Source organism: Panicum virgatum, chromosome 2K (genome assembly GCF_016808335.1).
Source record: "Panicum virgatum strain AP13 chromosome 2K, P.virgatum_v5, whole genome shotgun sequence".
NCBI classification, from domain to species: domain Eukaryota; kingdom Viridiplantae; phylum Streptophyta; class Magnoliopsida; order Poales; family Poaceae; genus Panicum; species Panicum virgatum.
This window is the reverse complement of record NC_053137.1, coordinates 63,632,848-63,651,689: the sequence shown is the minus strand read 5'-3', so window position 1 is coordinate 63,651,689 and position 18,842 is coordinate 63,632,848. Positions and strand designations below refer to the sequence as shown.

Below are 18,842 nucleotides of genomic sequence, written 5' to 3'. Positions count from 1 at the left end.
ATTCAACCATGACAAGGTTAGTTCCATCATTTTGATAAATTAGAACAATACCGATAGTAACTAATCTTTTCTATTCATGGCACAATGCAGAATGTAGAGCTTCAAAGCAATTTTGAATAATGCTTGCAGGCGGGGCCAGGCGATCGATCGGCGCCACCAATTGGTCTGACCGAGCTGCCCTGGTCCAACCGAAAATGGTACGGCGGACTGTCCGCAGTACATGGGCGGACCGTCCGCTTTACCAAAATTCCAGCTGACCGTACTGTCCGCTGAACACACTTTAAACTACGCGACAGTGCCTCCGGTCCTGCCGACGACACTTTCGCAACCTTTCACGCCTCCCCTACCAAATCTTTCAATCCGTACATCATCTACAAGGTCCTTAGGATCGTAGACTCACACCCCCATCAACTCCTACGAAAAAACCCAAAAACACTACAAAAATGAGATGCATGCTCGCCCTACGCTCGAAGTTTATTTTTATATTTTTGGAAAGACATGAAATTAGTCATGCTTGTACCACCCTCGGTGCGTTTCGGCTCTAATACCAGCTGTGACAGAATCGCCAAATTAAAACTCCAATTAAGCGTAATGGCCGTTATTTGAACACATCGGGCTCATTAGTGTGTCCTAGGGAGATCCCTATCTAAACGTCTGGCTCCACAACCTCCCATCCCTCTGCATCCCGGCTGATGAACTTGGCGCAGCAGGGACAGAAATCTACGTCTGCGTGTCCTAAAATAATTGTGGCAACAAACCCTGAGTATACTAATACTCTGCAAGGCTTACCCGACCAGTGGGTATAACTTAGCCCACATAGCTAGACATGCAAGGCTTTTGGCTGGTGGTTATTTTGCAGAAAACTGCGGCTAAAGTTATTCCTTACTTTCATTATTTTAGCTCCAATTTCTATATAATTCGACATAGTCTAATATTTGCATAACCAAATTTAGAGCAAACATAATGTAACAACAAATGATATATCAAAGTTCATCAATATGAGTATAACCGTTTTTCTCCAAAACAACACTACGCTGCGACACTGTGACCAAGGTGCTCATATCCGAGAGCGACTGACGGCGAATGGATTCGATTTAACCTTGCAAGGTGGACCTAACCAACACGGCACGCATATGCCCCATCGGACTATACGAGCCAACCATTCCCCTCCCCGCCTCGAACTACAGGAACCAGCCCAACGACATATGGTCAGCCGAGCTCAACGTGAGACCACCAAAAGTAAACATATGCATCCCAATTCTCCGCGACTACTCGACTCGCCCCAGGAGTTGGGTGCGGGTTCCTGTATTTTCGAAGCAAGGCAGTACTTGGCTTACCGGTTTTGACTACCTCCTACTCCCGGCATGCGGTTAGTACAGTTTAAACATGATCAGCAGGGCCAACAACGGCTCGGTCCTTAACCGACACAGGCGGAACTACACCTCTCCCACCCGGTCTCAGATTCTATTCTTTCTTCCATCCCAAGACTATCATTCATCTTTAGTAACTCATATCTGGAAACGTAATCCATCCCATATCTCGCGAGTAACCCAGAATTACTCGACTTCTACCGAACCCTATCTAGCATAGCATTTCTATCGTCCTATACATACTAGAACGACTCAGGGGAATATAGGGTTCATGCAACTAGGGTTTCAAACAACTCCTAAACATAATGCACAATAAATAAATACATAACTAAGTGTCATAATTTAAAATTAATAGGATGTGCACCGGGGCTTGCCTTGCGCCTGTTGCTCAACACTAGGATCAACCGGGCCTTGGGCCGGGTGCTCACACCTCTCCTCCTGGGCTTGCGTCGTCTGCTCTTGTGGTGCCGCGATCACCTCAAAGACGGCACCCTCAGCTGCGGATGCTACACGTATGCATATGAAATAAATGAGTGCAGCTCTATGATGTAACTAATTTACTTTAACTGGAAAACCCTACGGACTGTCCGCGCCCAAGTGGCGGACCGTCCGCCGTACTATTCGACCGACCCTCCAGAGACAACAACGTCTCTGGAACAACTTCTAATTCTACCTGTGGACTGTCCGGCCCCCCTTGGCGGACCGTCCGCAGTTCACGTGGCCAATCCACCAGAGACGGCAACGTCTCTGGACAAAGTCCTAGACACTACTGCGGACTGTCCGCGCCCAAGTGGCGGACCGTTCGCAGTTCAATTCTGCGAACACCACCAGAGACATCGTCTCTGGGACAAATTCAAGCTTCAACGGCGGACCGTCCGCTCCCCTATAGCGGACTGTCTGCAATAAATTTTCCTAAACTACCAGAGGCAACATCGTCTCTGGTTAAAACCTAACTTGGCATGCGGACTGTCCGGCCCCCCCTGGGCGGACCGTCCGCGACTCCTATCTTTGACACCGCACACCAGGCAGCAGCGAGCGCGGCGACGGCGGCAGCGGTTGCTCACCGACGCCGGCGGCACTCAACGGAAGGGAAAAAGACCGAGAAGCACGAGGAACTCACCACGAACCCATTCCCGCGGTCGGTTCGAGCGGAGGACGACCGGAGAGGCGGATTAGCGGTGGAACCAAGCTTCAAGCACCTCCAATGGCGTCCGTGAGGCAGGTTGTCGGTACCCCAGAACTGGGGTACCCCCTCTTGCGGTGTCTAGACAAGAGCCTTGTGGTTATCCTTAACTACAACCAAACAGCCGGAACCTTGCGATCCGGAGCCCTGTTCACCCGACAACGGTCCCGGACCCATCCCCCAGCTGGGGAAGGTCCGGGAGCACCACGTGTTCCGGAAGAAGCAGGCGCTCAGCCCGAACAGCCGGAGGCTTCGGACCTCCCGTGGAGGTCCGGACCCCCGCAGAGTACCGGACCCCCCATGGGGTCCCGGACCCCCTAGTATAGTAACCGGACCCCTCACCAAGGGAGGGAATCCACACTCCGCCTCGGGGTGGTCCGGAACCGCCACGTGTCTGCAAGCACAGACACATATATAAGGCCGCTTGGTCTACAAGGGTTCACCTACCACTGCGTTCATTGCGGTAGGTGGACGTCCGCATTAATATAGCAGGAGCCGAGGCGATTCTTTGACCAGGGACGGCTCACTACCACTGCGTTCATTATAGTGGAGCCGATGGCGCCGCCCACGCCGCGCCTGTCAGTCTGCCATGACAGATGGACACGACGGCTCGGCTTCACCCATTATGACGCCTACATAATAGCCTCAACAGGTCACGCCGCAAGCTACGCTCCCCCAACGGGCACCTTGCTGACGGGACAAGAGAAGACCTCCCTTCGTCAGAGCCTCAGAGGGTCAGCAGGGGATGGAAGCATATCGGAGGAAAGATTCGTAGCCACTGTAGCCATTTGAGTACTCTGCGCAGTATGCTGCACAGTCACGTTGGGCCCACTTGTCGGGGCCCCAACGTCCTATGTATCCGCACCCCTTGGTCTATAAAAGGGGGCGCCCGCTAGAAGAAAAACTCAGGCTGGGTAAGAGCCAAGGCCCGGCAGAGGATAGATTCACACACAACATAGATCAAAACTTCTCCTAGTGGATGTAGGGTATTACGCTCCGGCGGCCCGAACCACTCTAGATCGTGTGTTCTTGTGTGCCTATCTCAGAGCTAGATTAAGCCTAACCGCCTAGTACCTTCCCGAGCACTCCCTCTCTGGGAATAGGCGGGTGCGTTCCGCCACCCGGCTGTGGGTACCCTAGAAATCCCGCGACACAGGTGTTACACTTTTCCGCTTAATAAAGATGGTACACTTGCGATTACAAGCCACAGATCTCACTAACCCAGCCGGCCGGCCGGGAGCTGACTGCATGTTCCATGTGGAAAGGAACCTGCAACCTGCAAGGCCATGGTGTAACATCCCGCCTCCCCGAGGCCGGACCCGCTTACATCTGGCTGCTTTTTAGGACATAGACTGTCCTCACAGATCAACACCAGTCTTTTCTGCACACTTTGTCCTCACTCGTGCGCACTCGGGAAAAACTTCCCGGTCGGTCACCCATCCCCAAATTTCTCCGGGCCAAGCACGCTTAACCTCGGAGTTCTTTGGAGACCGGCTTCCGAAAAAAAAGTTGCAACTTGTTGGTATGAGTATCCTATTAATCCTATTAAGCCCTGGGCGGGGGTGTCACATGCTCACCCCCTTAAGAGACCGACGTCCTCGTCGGTCAATCCCAAGCCAGGAACGTCCTCTCTTGGCCACGTCCCGTACGTCCAGTGCCAACGGTCCCTGTGCCACGTCCGTGCGTCTAGTGCCAACGGCGCATCCCAGATGCCCGCGCACTGACCCGCCACGCGCCCGTGCACATGCCGGTGGCATCTGCGCCCCCACGCGCCCGTGCTCATGCCTCCGCACTTACGCCCGTACGTGCCCGTGAAACCGCGAGAGTCGGCTCTGATACCATTCTGTAACGTCCCGCCTCCCCGAGGCCGGGCCCGCTTACATCTGGCTGCTTTCTAGGACATAGACTGTCCTCACAGACCAACACCAGTCTTTTCTGCACACTTTGTCCTCACTCGTGCGCACCCGGGAAGAACTTCCCGGTCGGTCACTCATCCCCAAGTCACCCATCCCCAAATTTCTCCGGGCCAAGCACGCTTAACCTCATAGTTCTTTGGAGACCGGCTTCCGGAAAAGAAGTTGCAACTTGTTGGTATGAATATCCTATTAATCCTATTAAGCCCTGGACGGGGGTGTCACACATAGCCATGGTCCCGGCCGGCTCGATCGAGCAGTATCTGTTGCACTCCAAAATAATTGGCCAGATGCTGCCACTACCCACTAATGTAATCAGATCCTCGCTAAGGACAATGATTACCCAAAAACTAATCAAGAGTTTTGTCCTGGCGATGAAGCCAGTAAGCTCTCGTCGCTGCAGATGCCATGTCACCGGGGTCGGTCAATCGATCTAGTGGAGCACTCATTACAAAAAGGCGACAGGTAATGTGTTACTTCAATTTTGAGCCTGCACTTATATTAGAAAAAAAACAAAAAAGATCCATCATGCATGCCTCTGATTTCCTGGGGACAGATTGTTGTTGGTATGGTAGTTATCAATTTAACAGCAATGTATGTACGGCCTATGATGTGTAGTATTTTGGAAAGAAATCCCGAGCTATTTTTAAATCAATTATTGTCTGAGAGCTAGCAGAATCCAAGTGTGAAACCTAGGAAATGTGCAAAAGGCGCAGTGCACTTGGGCGCTTGGCTCGGCGCCACTTGGCAGTAGTCATGGGGGATTTGACCTGGAAATGTACATGCTGGGGGAGTAGCTTCATCGGCTGCTTTTGCATCACTAGAAAGAAAAAAAAACTCTTCTTTTCGGAGTGGTTGGCCGTTAGTGGCGAAAGGCTATGGTTTTTATTTTGGATCTATGCTTGTCTAGTGGCGCGGGTGATGTGGCATCATTTTGGATAGGGACATGTCCAGCTAGCAAATATTTGGCTAGTTGCTTGATTGTCCAACAAAAACAACTTTCAGCTCTTATTAAAAAAAACAACTTTCAGCTGGAACGAACATAGATTTTCAGCTCGCCATATTCAACTTTCACGTCAAGTAATCTCTTGACACCTCAAATACTCCGAATTCAAAATATTTTGCATACCGGACATTGATTTTGAGCATTGAAATTCATGAAAAATAAACCTCCAGATCCAAAACCTCTTCCGTGCATGCGTTCGATTCATTCTATAGAGTCTGTAAGAGAGGAGCAATAAGTTTTTGTCAGTTAAAAAAAATTTGACCTGCGAGGGTAAGACCGTCCCATAGCATTGTGTTAAAAAAAAAGATCTCACACATGTCAAGAAAATCTCCGAACCCCCACCCACCCGTACACAGGGTCCGAAACTCGTGAGAAGTCCGAACCACCTATGTGGTTTTCGTTGCCTGAGTCGATCCTACAAACGTGCTTTGGAACGTACTTTCAAAAGCGCCAGGGGCAGTTTGATAGATTCATTTGGTGCTTCATTCAAGTTCCATTCATTTCAAACTTTGCGAAGATCAATCTCTTTGCGATTCAAAAAAGAAGAAGATCAATCTCTTTGCGGCTGTGGAAGGAATCAAATGCCCATAAAAGTCAACCTGAGAGTAAACTCAAAATTAATAGGTCCGTCATCAGACGTCACTTGGTTACACTTCTCTACCAAAAAAAAAAACTTCATATTGCTCTTACGATCTCTCTAGATATTTGCTGATGGAAAAAAAAGGTTAATTGGATCCATGCCATTACAATTGCTCGAGTTCACTGATCTGCCATTACTATTCGCGATACCAGGAGAGTGCCATTACAATTTCATATTTGTTCGAAATATACCATTACCTACCCCTTCGACGTGTTCTGAAAAATTTTGGACCAAAATACCCTTGTCTTCAACCTCCCACTCCACCGCCGCTCGAGCACCTCGCCGCTGCCGCCCTTCGCACCTCGCCGCCGGCCGCCGCGAGGCGCACTGACCAAGCGCCTTTCCTCTGCCGCCCTTGCGTGCCCCTGGCCAGCGGCTCCCTTCCTTGCGAGTGCAAGCCCAGGAAGCCGACTCGGCGACTCCCCTGCCCCGCGCCGGAACAGACCAGCGGCGCCTCTGCCCCGACGTTCTGCACCGGATCTAGGCCATCCGGCGGCCAGCCCGCCTCTCCCCTGCCTAGATACCGCTCCTGACCGTGCGGCCGCCGCGGGCGGGCGCCAACGTGCCCGCTGGCACCGCCGCACAGGCCTGCTCGGCCACGCGCTTAGTGAGCCGCCGATGGCTCTGAATCGGGCGACGGCGCGGTGAATCGGGCGACGACAGCTTCGAATCAGGCGGTTTCAACGGCGGCGCCGGCAACGGAAGGATCTACCATGGAGAGAGAGGAAGGAGAGAGATGATGAGAGGAAGAAGAAGGCCGAGGGCATTTAGGTCCAAAATTTTTCAGAAACACGTCGAATGTGGACGTAATGGCATATTTCGAACAAATATGAAATTATAATGGCACTCTCCCGGTATCGCGAATAGTAATGACAGATCAGTGAACTCGAGCAATTGTAATGACATAGATCCAATTAACCCAAAAAAAAAACCGAGAGCCTTGCTGCTGCTGCTTTACGAGTGACCATCACCGTCACCATAGACACGTCACACAAGCGGTCAAGGGACTAAGGACACGTCGGACGCACCCTCTCCACGTCCTCACTCCTCGTGGCAGCCTCCCCCGGGACCACCCCGGGGATCACGCACCAGATCGCGCCCCTGGCCCACCCGGACGCCCCGGGCCCCGCCAGCGTGGCGGAAACGGACGGCATCGGCCAACGCCGGCTGGCCCAGCACTTATCGACAAACAAACGGCCCACGCCGCGACACGTCGCCCCCTCCATGCGTTCTTATCCCCACGATTCGTCCCACGAGCGCGCTGCCATTCTCCCACTCCGCTCTCAAAGCCCCCCGCTCTCCCTCGTCCCTCCCACCTCGCTCTCCCTTCTACTCCTCCCCTGCTCCCTCCTCTTCTCCTCGTCGTCCTCCAGAATCCGCGTGCCAGCCACTTTCACCCGTGCTTCGCGCGCTTCTGATCTGCCGCTTCGCTCTTAGCGTTCTTGATTCGGAGTGCGGCGAGTTTTGCTCGGGCTGGATCGTTTTGTTGGTTAGCCTTGGAGTTGTTTGAGTTGACCGGGAGCGAGGGAGAAGGGAAGAGCTTGCTGTGTTTGTTGGCCGGCCGGATCGGTGGCGATGCCGGACTCCGACAACGAGTCCGGCGGGCCGAGCAACGCGGAGTTCTCGTCGCCGCGGGAGCAGGACCGGTTCCTGCCGATCGCGAACGTGAGCCGGATCATGAAGAAGGCGCTCCCGGCGAACGCCAAGATCTCCAAGGACGCCAAGGAGACGGTGCAGGAGTGCGTCTCCGAGTTCATCTCCTTCATCACCGGCGAGGCCTCCGACAAGTGCCAGCGCGAGAAGCGCAAGACCATCAACGGCGACGACCTCCTCTGGGCCATGACCACGCTCGGCTTCGAGGACTACATCGAGCCACTCAAGCTCTACCTCCACAAGTTCCGCGAGCTCGAGGGCGAGAAGGTGGCCTCCGGCGCCGCGGGCTCCTCCGGCTCCGCCTCGCAGCCCCAGAGAGAGACAACGCCGTCCGCGCACAATGGCGCCGCCGGGGCCGTCGGCTACGGCATGTACGGCGCCGGCGCCGGGGCCGGCGGAGGCAGCGGCATGATCATGATGATGGGGCAGCCGATGTACGGCTCCCCACCGGGCGCGTCGGGGTACCCGCAGCCCCCGCACCACCACATGGTGATGGGCGCTAAAGGTGGCGCCTACGGCCACGGCGGCGGCTCGTCGCCATCGCTGTCGGGGCTCGGCAGGCAGGACAGGCTATGAGGCATGACCGGCTTCTTGGTTGGGTGTCGGCAATTGGTGCCGGCACGCTGGTTAACCTTCGTTTTTTCTTTTTGTGGTTTATAATGTTGTGTTAAATGGAGGCAGTGATATGGTTGATACTACTGGTCGCTTACCCTCTTGGTAATCCCATGCCTTGTGCCGTGCTCCTGCTGATGAACTGAGCTATGGCGAGCAGCTTGTAGCCTTAAGCCTTGTGTACTACTGCTACAGAAATGGTGCCATTGACAATTCGAACCTAGCATGCTGTGTCTCTGGTAACAGCTGACAGTGACAAAAAAAAATTTCCTTTTTACTCCGTTTGCTGTCTTAGGACTACTTGATTGTGATTGGTGCTTTGCTAGCATAGCTGTTGATGTTGATTTTAAAATTTGGGATGTCGTGTAACACGATGACAAGTGTCGGTGCGAGCTTCAAGTTCCGGTGGCATCTTGTTCCATAGGGATACCTTGTTGCATTGCAAGTAAAAAAAAAACTTTGACTGTGTTTCAAAAGGAAAAAAAAAACTGAGACTCCATTTAAAACCTGGTGGTATCTTGCCTGGGCATCTGGGATTCTGGGGGTTACAAGTTGGGCTACAGGACGGCCTATTGTGTGCTTTGTTTTCCTTGACAAGTCGCTTTAGCGAGCACTATCTGGGGAGGCATGTGCACATGACAGTTTCTCGTCAGGCAGTGTTACATCAAACTCCAGACAGGTTTATCGTGATCCTTTCTCGTTCCATAGCTTTATTCCATTCCAAAGCCAAATTTGTAGTAGTAATCTTCGTCCAGGCAGGCAACACCTTGCCAAGAGGGAAACGAAAACGCTGGCAACTGAAAACTGAGAATCAAGGAATCATCCCACACTTAGGACACAACAATGCCCCAGCTGAAGAACAATGCAAAGTACTCTAGTGACAGAACATTGGGACAGAATCAGAAGCACATGCTCCCTTTGTACTAGAAGTTTTCTTCTCCTAGGCACGTCACAAATCTTGACACGTGGACAGCGCCGGCACTTAAACAGTGGCCATAAACTAGAATATCCAGGCACCGGATCACATCCTTAATCTGCAAGTAATGACATGCAAATCACTGATCCATGATCAGTCACCATCTCATCAGCCTTTCTTTTAATTTATCCTAGAGGGCTAATGTTTTCGTTATCCTCCCTTTCATGGCATGGCAACGGCAATTTGGCATGGATTAGCAAGGCCAGTGTGTGTTAGTTGCGCTTAGCTTTCACGCGCAGGCAGCAGAGAAGAAAAAGGAGAAGGCTGGCAGGATAAGACGTATGGAGCATTCGGTTTCTGCAGTCGGAATGGAAGCCGACCTCTGTTTGGCCTGGAAGAGGACCTGCCTGCACTGGCAGTGTGGATGGCATTGCATGGAGGCGCTTGGTTTGACGTTTCTAATTAGGTTCCGGTCACTGTCACTTTTGCAGCATGGTTTTTAAAGACTTATTAGGTCTGTAAAGAAACAAAAAAAAAAGAACCATGGATTTTACTACCTCGTCCTCGTGGCACAGCACGACAGGATACGCTTTTTTTTTTGAAGTGGGGAATACGCATTATCAGTGGAAGCTTCGCGGTCAACGCCACACTGGTGCACAAAGATGAGAAGACTTGCCTGCCGGGTTGCGGCCGGTCGCCCGAGGCGTCACGTCCGGGGGCACGATGCATTGCATGGAGCGCGCCCCCGTCAACTCGCAGCAACAACAGCCGGCGCGGGACGAAAGCAGAGGCGGAAGCAAAAGTCGCGCCGCGGCGTCGTGCGCCCGGGCTCCGGAGTGGAGCGCGGCCGGGGCGCACGCGGCGGCACAGGAGCACCGACGGTGAGAGGTCGGGGCGCGCGGCTGACCCGACTACCCGAGCGCCCGAGCCACCACGCGCGCCACCGCCGCCCCCCGGGGGTGGAAAGGGAGGTCAGCGCCGGAGCGGGCGGGATCGCGATTGCGCGGCGCGCTTCGTGTCCACGGAGCGTGGGGGCAGAGGGCTGAGGAGGTCAACGGCCGGCTACCTGATGTGACGCGCGCCTCGGCTTCGAGCGGAGCCGGGAAAGCAGCACCCGTTCGGCGCGCGCCGTCGCTCTCACGGCCGCCTGGACTTGTGCGCCGCAGCGCCCCACCTGGAGCACGTTACCGGCGGCGTGGCTCCTCTTCCTCTCCTCTTGGTGGCTGGAGCTTCCCCACCCTCTCTACCCTCTTCACCGCTGCCGCTTGGGTGTCATTCTGAAGATTACCGGAGTTCAGAAGATGCATCGAAGTGGTTGTAGAACGCTGTCAACTCTCATGAATGAGGCCAGAACTGTGATAACAGTTAGCATCTCCACTACATCAACACCAAACAACACTCCTCTCCTTTGTACAAGCTACTCCGTCCCGTCCAAACCGGCGCCTAACATCCGCATCAGCTTTGCTGACGAGCATCTTCGCCTTCGAAATACGCCCACTCATAGTCGATTACTCCCTGTACAAGCAACAAAACGTCCCTTATCAAGCCCATGCTACGCCTACTACTGCACTGTGATTGACGGTGAGCGTACACATAGAATTCGACAAGCATACCTTCAGAATAAAAATTGCTGCCTCCTTGTCCAAAACTTCATTGTATTCACTACATGTCAGTGACTGAAAAGAAATAGAAGAAAACGACCTGATCAAAGGCCCTGTCTTTTTATCTAAAGTTGAGTTCAGAATAACATGCGTTCAGTATTACCTGGATACAGTTTGGACAACCAGCAGCACCCATGCAGCTGCAAGTGGAAACGAGTTCTAAAGCAGCTAGTAGAAGTTCCCCGAAGAGCATTTGGGCCTACACCATCAGAAGGCATGCGAATTTTAGTCATCGCTGAATCAGCTTAATCCTAAAACATGTCAATCTGTTTCTGTGGTGGTAGCAAGAACTGTTCGTCTTTTATAAAATCAAGTATATTCAGCATACAATTTAACAATGATGCTATTTCCCTAAAGTCTAAGCATAGTGCTATTTCTGTAAACTTGCAGCAAGCAATATTTACCACTGAACCGTTTACATAAAGAAAGATTTATCAGCGAACAGTTTCCAGCAAGAAAAGGATTAGCGATGGACGGTTTATAGCAAGAAAGATCCACCTAGTTTAAGCATAATGCACTCTAAGATATCATCTATCAGTGAACAATTCACCTGCGACGCTATGCCGATACCACCTGGGTGTTTATCATATAAAAGAATTCTGTCCGGAATGCCACGTGTTTCATGAGGATTCGCGCATTCCGTTCCTAGGTCAGATGCACTACACATCATATGCCTGCAAACGAAAGTTATGCACAATCAACCAGACAACTAAACAAAAACCAAAAGTAAGGGGAAAAAAACTGATTTTAAACAGTAGTATGAATCTGAACAGCCCCCCCTTACAAGTGCCTGTTGTACCTTAGGAAAGTAATATCACTACTGCATTATCAACCTCACATATTCTGGTTTATGGAAATCATTTTCCCTCCAAATTTATCTAAAATACATCAATATTTAGATTAACGATTAGTGTATAGATACAGCTAAATAACTTACAGAGGCACTATATTCAGGAGTGCATGAGAAGCAGCATGCGAGCCACCTCGAAACTGTAGCTTTCTTTCCTCCACGGTTATCTTTACCGAGTGCGGAATCCGTACCCAAACAGCCTATAGTTGAGCATCATACAAAAAGGTGAAAGAATTACAGGAGGATGTGTCCTAATATTACTAAGATAAGCATAGGTGAGCCACATACCTGGGAAACATAGGAATACGGGGGTAGGTTAAGCTCGATGCTGTCCGATATTTTATTGCTTGATTTCAGTATGCGATAAAATCCAAACCATTTAGTAGTCACTGTGCAATCATTTGCTTGAGCAGTTGTCTTCACACGATTAGTTTTACATGTAATCATAGGAAGATAAGCCTTCAACATGTATTAGAAGAGACAAAGTGCAAGTGTTCAAAATATTTGATGAACTAGATAGAGTCCGACAGAAAAATACTAAACAAAATGAAGTGCTGAAAACAACACCAGGGGATGAGTCGATAATGCAGAAAATGTATATGAGGCAAAAGTTATAATGTTCTAGAAAACATACAAATTCTCCTCCGAGGACATTGATGTCAGTGTAATCTCGTGTTTTTGTATAATACTTCAAATCAGCTTTTCTACAGAAAGCTGTCCTCGATGACAAGTTAAGTTCCTCAACCAGGTAATTGATACCCTGATGCATGTAAACAGCACCTTCATAAACCTGAAATTGAAGATAGTGACGTTTGATAATGTAAGCTAATCTACAGTACATACATACGAGTCCATAAAAACAAACATAAGTTGTGTTAGTCATTTAAAACCTTTTATAGTAATTCGAAAGTCCATCAACTTATCTGTCAGTTTTGCCAGCAGCAGAAGAATATTTAAAGAGCCCTACATGTATAGTAGATTCTCATGGTCAAGGAACAGATAGACGTACCTGAAAAAAGGCCTTACTTTCCTCAATTTCCTCAAGTAATCGATTATTTAACTTGTCGATCACTTTGTACTTGTCATGCTCAATTGCCCGTATGCTCACTGCCTGTGAAGGACTTCTCTGCAGAAAGACAAAATGCTTCTTGATATTAAAAATATAGGCTGCATCATATAAGATAGAAAATAAAGAATAAACAAACCTCAGGTCCAATGTAGTTCCACATGCTTGAAGATAAAGATCCAGATGGATTGTTAATGATATAACCTTTGTCTTTAAGGGTCGTCATTGCACTATCGAGACTAGAACCAAAGTAGTGCTCATCGTATTGCAGGCACAAGGGATGTTCATAAGCAGCACAAGCAAGTTGCTGTCCTAAAACCTGTAGGAAATTTCAAATTTCGATATAAGGGGAAGAGTTGAGTCCTCAGGGCATTTAAACTTACCAATTAGTCATAAAATAAACACAGATCTCTAAACCTTTAGATTACGTGCATCTACATGGCAATGCTCAATCGGCTTGCCAAATAATTTATGTGGGAACTTCATGAAATACTGATCTAAAGGACCCTCAAAGGCAACATAAATGGCTAATGATTGTTTAGCTCGTCTTCCAGACCTTCCGGCTTGCTGCCACAAACTGCAGTCAAAATTCTGTATCATAGCAGGGTGACAGTATAAGCATAGTGCTTCATTGAGCGTGTCATTCTTCACCTACCTGGCAATACTCCCAGGAAATCCAAGATGCAATGTTGCATCAATATGTCCAACATCAATCCCTAGTTCAAGAGCATTGGTAGCAGCGACACCGCGGAGTTTCCCCCCGAAAAGATCGGCCTCAATTTTTCTTCTGTCCTGCAAATAAGTTCTCCGAGTTGCATGATAAAATGAAAACTTAATGTGTGAAACATGATTCTTTCTCGAAAAAGACAATCCAAAGCTGGAAGTGCTGCTCTGATAAAAAAAAAAGAATGCAGCATAGGCAAGACAAATTACTAACCCATCTATTTAGAAGTTTAAAACATGGAAGTGCTGATCAGTACCACAAGGATTTACAAGAATACGGTTATAAAAATCCGTACATGTTGGAACGTAACTGTGAGTCTATAGACAAGAACATATCTCTTTTATAGTGAATATACAAGCATATCTTATAAGGCATATCTTATAAAGCAGAATGGCAGAACACATTCGTGAAACATGGTAGGACATAACAACCTCTGCAATGTAGCCAGCACGATATACACAGATAGAATCTACCAATCCTTTTGCACTCTCCTGAAGAATTTCACGCCTGCGACAACAAGTGGGTAATGGATCATCTGGAGGAAAAGGTGCATGTAGCAGAAAGTACGAAAAAAAAAACAGAAAAGTGGTCCATAGAAGAAAAATGTGTTCTTACGTGTAAGCTAGGACAAGCTCGCATAGCTTCCTAGTTTTACAGAATGCAATGCAACGGAGCCCATGTTGAACCATCTCAGCAAATAGATATGAAACCTCTACTATTGAGCTAGCAAAGAAAATAAATGCTATTAGAGTATTTCCGCGAAACCAAAGTTATCACAAAGATACTTCTTCATATAGGATAGGAACATTCTAGAAAAAAAGAACTTACTTCTTAATATAGGAGGAAATAACTATTCACTGGTGTGCAGCAGTAAACAAAGTACATGCAGTGTTAAATACCTTTTATTACAGTTCTGAGATGGAGTTGTGCAGTTAAATTTTGCATTTTGGATCCAGGTAGACATAGGAAGTTAGTGCAATAACCTAATAATTTGCACACTAAATGGGAGTTAGCACTTTTAGACACCTCTTTGCATTATTAGGAGCTCAAGCATTGCGACTTTTTGATGTTAAAGCAATTATGACACCACACCAAATAATGGATGCCTTAATTTTTTACTTAATTTTTGCTTACATATTAGTTAGAAGTTGAGATTCAGGAGTTATGGTATTGCAGGTAAGCAATATTTTCTCTGAAAATGGTACAGACCTCAAGTACTATGTTTTCATATTTCTGAAAGTCTCAAGTAACATGGCACATTAATGTAGAACATTATGATCCATGACCCATTGTTTTTTTTTTAGCGAAACCAGTTGGAGGGTTTATTACATTTGAACATAGAATAGTTACTGAAAAAAGGTACAAATAACATAACTAGGAAAAAGGAGCATATATCCCCGTACCTTGAGCGTCTAGGTACTGAACTAGCTTTTGAATTTCCATCTGCCATATATAGAGGGGGATTCCACAAGAGAAAGTACTTGGAACCACAAGGGCTTCCATCATTCTGAATCAACTCAACTTCATCCAAATTAGCCAGTTCCTGGGACAAACATATTTCATTGCGAAGATAATGCATCAAATTCCATGCAATATTCCCAAAACAGAACATAGAACTTTGCAAGATAAAAACAAAACAAAATGAATAAGTCATGGATATATCAACATTTTTTTTTAAAAAAAGCAAAACTATAGGATGAGGCCAGTATGTTTACAAAATTTATTTAGAACAGCAAGTTTCGTTTTGCTATGTGTACTATCAAATCTATGCTAAAGAGAGGGAATAACCTACCATAACATGCTCACATGGATTTGCTGAGGTAGCTGTACAAAATATGAATGTAGGATGACTGCCATAAACTGCAAATACAAAAAACCAAGAGCTTCATAAATTATGTGTAACTGCGTTAGTAGCTCCTTAACTTTCATAGAACTGAAAAGTTACACCTAAGAAGCTCAAAACTCTAAGGAGTGATCTTGTGAATGAAGTCAATTAATAAATTCTATTAGAATTTTTTGGGCTCTGATTGGATCTTGTGAATGAAATCAACTAACAAATAAAAAAGGTTTGGCTTAACTATACATACCATTTGAACAAATACGCTTCAATCTTCTGATTATAAGCGCAGTATGGCAGCCAAATGCCCCTTTGTACGAATGTGCTTCATCAATGACAATATACCTGAGTAAATTGTAACAGAAATGATATCTAATTATGGAATGCAAAGAAAATGGCGAATATACAAGCAAAACCCGCACCTATTCATCTGAAAATTTAAAGTGGATCCCAGATGACAAAACATATGATTGCAACAATAATAGTAATACGTAGACAGTGAATAAGATCATTGAGAAAACTAAGGTACCGATTACTTTTACCTAAGATTTGATAGAATCCTCTGGAATTGGCCATGATACGGCAAGATTGACACATGCAACATATCTGGGTTGGTAATTAACTGAGAGTAGAAAGGTATATGATTAGATTTCTCGAAATAAGGAATCAAATCTAAACACAATTCTATAGCCCTAGAAGCATGCAGTTACCAATCGAGCATTATCCCTGATCCACAAACGATCTTCTCTAGGAGTATCACCATCATATATTTTAACATCAATATCAATATGAAATGAATTTTTCATCCCTAGTAAAGTCCTCAACTGATCTTGAGCTAAAGCCTGAAAAACAAAAGGAACATGAATTTCTGTCGACAATATTGATGACCATTACTAGAACGGTAAAACCTAATAATAAGCTCCAAAAAAGAATCACTAAATGTAACAGGTTATGCCTAGACCTTTGTTGGAAATATATATAGAGCACACGCCATCAAGTCTTGAGAGAGAGATTCGAGAACAGGAATGTTGTAACACAGAGACTTTCCACTTGATGTAGAGGTTGCAACAACAATGTGCCTCCCAGATATAGAGGATTCTATGGCTTGAGACTGCACTCAAGTAAAAAATCAACACAAAAAAAGTGATCTTTAACAACTAAATATGCACCAAAAATGGCATACCTGGTGACTGTAGAGTCTAGATATTCCAATACTAGCCAGTGCTTCTCTCATAGCTTCTGAAAGATGACAAGGAAGTTCTGTAAATGATGCCTCTCTAGATGGTATCTCTTGGATATGTACAATCTGCACACACAAACTTCAGTAATGAAAAATACTATGGTTTTTCTCAGCAGTACCATAATCAGAAAGTTACATACAGCACTGTTTGAAAAAAAAGGAAAGTATATAAAGCGTAAACCTGGCCCTCCTTTCCAAGTCCTTGCTTCAGATGTTCAGCCATTTCAGCAGGTTCCAAAGGGTGCGTATCCTGCATCCCAACCACATAATCAAAAGGCTGGTTTCTATTAAAAACACAACTCTGGTGGGCCAATTGTGTGAAAAACATGCTAAATGTATTTCCTCATATAAGACATGCTGCCGGCTGGGTTTCTTGTATGTGTGATGAAAATTAAGATGAAATTGACATAGGTAGATAGAGAAACAGAGGGGAGACGTACGTGACATGATGTAGCTGTAGATTTGGCCACCCCACTTTTCTTACTCATGCTGCGCTTCTGCTTCTCAGCCATACCATTTTCTCCAGAGGGAAGGGTCTCTGGGGAACCATTTCCATTTTCCTCGCATGCCTTTTTCCTTTTCCTTGAAGATCCAAATGATGAACTTTGACACGGTGGCGTATCATCTGCAGACCTCCCAGTCCCAGAGCACGGGCCAGATGAGGAGTAAAAATCTTTGGCTGCAATGTCAGGCTGTGGGCTGGATGGCATTGCTGAGAGGTCATCCATAATGTCTTGCCAAGCTGAATTAGCTGCAGCTGACACTTCTGGTTGTTTTGGTGGATTGACGCCCTGCTCTTGACTAGGCACGCTCACTGAAGAACATTGTTGCGGCGACCTTGTGAAGGGAACGAGAACGACGAATTCCCCACCACCGATGGCAAGGCTGCCAACCTCAGCGTCCAAACGCAATTTAGCACCCTTGATCAGGAGAGGAAAAAGGGAATCATCGTGAGTAAGGTGCAGCTGCAGATGTCTAGTGTCGAGTATACTGAGGCACGAAGGCTGCAACTGCAACCATCTGAGCCCAATGAGGCCTGAATGCCATGAAGCGAGACAAGGTCTTGGCATACGCCGGGGCCGGGGAGCTAGAGATAGGCAGAGAGAGTGAGAAGGCTGTTGCGCGGCACCTTGAGGAAGAGGTGGAAGCTGGGGGCGACTTGCGCGGGCGGGAAGGAGCTCCGGAGCGCGGCCTTGAGGTCCCGGACGGAGGCGCCGGGGGCGAGCCTGACGGCCGTGGACCGCGAGTCGAGGGCCCGGACCTGGACCTCCCTACCCTCCTGCTCAGCGGCCATCGGCAAGTGCGGCCGGGAGAGGGAGGATGGTAGGGTTGCGGTTCGGAAGCCGGCCGCGGCGCGCCGCGCTCACTCCTACTCCTACTCCTACTCCTACCGGTGGCTGGTTTTGGCGCGCCCCGCGAGAGGGGGAGACGGAGGCGGCGGCGGTTGCTCGGCCTGGACTCTTCTCTCGTCTGCGTTCTCCTGTGGCGCGGGTTGGGCGGAAATGGCAGTCAGGCTCGACTGCAGGAGGGAGAAGATGCCTAGTTTGGGCCCACACCGAAGGAAGCCCAGCTCCAATGCCTGGCCCATATCCCATCCCCATGACTTCATCTCTTGGGCTTGGGCTTGCGCCGGTCACTTCATCTTTGTAGGGCTTTATCGCACAGGCCGCCTGGGTTCTTCTATTTTTTCGGGCCGGATGAGATAGCGCATTAGCACGGGTTGGGCGGAAATAGCAGCCGGGCTCGACGGGGATTCCGGGTGAATGCAAGTGGATACCCATCGGTGATTTTGGATTTCTCATTTTAGTTCAACTTTTCTCCCAAAATAATTACACTCTCCGTTTCAAATAATAAGTCATTCCAAAAATCTTAGAGAGTCAAACCATCTCAAAGTTTGACCAAAATTATAGAGAGAAATATAAAGATTTATGACATCGAATAGGTGCAATATAAAAATATAACTAATAAAGAATCTAATGATACTTAATTGGTATCATAAATGTTATTATCTTGTCATATAAATTTGGTCAAGCTTGAAAAACTTTGACTCTTCAAAATTTTTGAAATGACTTATAATTTGAAACAGAAAGAATATATAATATGTTATTTTAGTTTATTTTATCAAATTTTGGATCGACCCAATAACCCAAAAATGGGACTTGCATCCCGAC

The 18,842-nt window shown here is 47.8% G+C and overlaps 2 protein-coding genes across 2 annotated transcripts; one reads left to right on the top strand and one right to left on the bottom strand.

Moving 5' to 3' along the window:
- Positions 1-7,362: 7,362 nt before the first annotated feature.
- Positions 7,363-8,657, top strand: LOC120694412 (nuclear transcription factor Y subunit B-10-like). Its single transcript, XM_039977530.1, has one exon. The coding sequence runs from the start codon at positions 7,688-7,690 to the stop codon at positions 8,339-8,341; it is 654 nt and encodes a 217-aa protein (XP_039833464.1). The 5' UTR covers positions 7,363-7,687; the 3' UTR covers positions 8,342-8,657.
- A 1,938-nt stretch (positions 8,658-10,595) lies between these two features.
- Positions 10,596-18,126, bottom strand: LOC120694402 (uncharacterized ATP-dependent helicase YprA-like). The gene is made up of 23 exons (XM_039977525.1): positions 17,801-18,126; positions 17,112-17,591; positions 16,853-16,921; positions 16,615-16,737; positions 16,393-16,542; positions 16,142-16,273; positions 15,974-16,053; positions 15,682-15,776; positions 15,387-15,454; positions 14,998-15,137; positions 14,210-14,317; positions 14,026-14,101; positions 13,526-13,662; positions 13,288-13,447; positions 13,010-13,189; positions 12,814-12,930; positions 12,439-12,594; positions 12,093-12,263; positions 11,892-12,004; positions 11,505-11,628; positions 11,058-11,153; positions 10,907-10,969; positions 10,596-10,808 (listed from the first exon to the last, which is right to left on the bottom strand). Exons 1-23 carry the CDS (start codon positions 17,963-17,965, stop codon positions 10,749-10,751), a joined length of 3,063 nt encoding a protein of 1,020 aa, XP_039833459.1. The 5' UTR covers positions 17,966-18,126; the 3' UTR covers positions 10,596-10,748.
- Positions 18,127-18,842: the final 716 nt, after the last annotated feature.

Bases quoted from the DNA above. Each gene is read 5' to 3' on its own strand.
- LOC120694412 (XM_039977530.1), top strand. From the start codon at position 7,688: ATGCCGGACTCCGACAACGAGTCCGGCGGGCCGAGCAACGCGGAGTTC.
- LOC120694402 (XM_039977525.1), bottom strand. From the start codon at position 17,965: ATGGCCGCTGAGCAGGAGGGTAGGGAGGTCCAGGTCCGGGCCCTCGAC. The intron at 16,738-16,852 runs GTTTACGCTTTA...TTGTGTGTGCAG, and splicing joins GACTTGGAAAGGAGGGCCAG to ATTGTACATATCCAAGAGAT. The intron at 16,274-16,392 runs GTCTAGGCATAA...TTTGTTTTTCAG, and splicing joins TATATATATTTCCAACAAAG to GCTTTAGCTCAAGATCAGTT.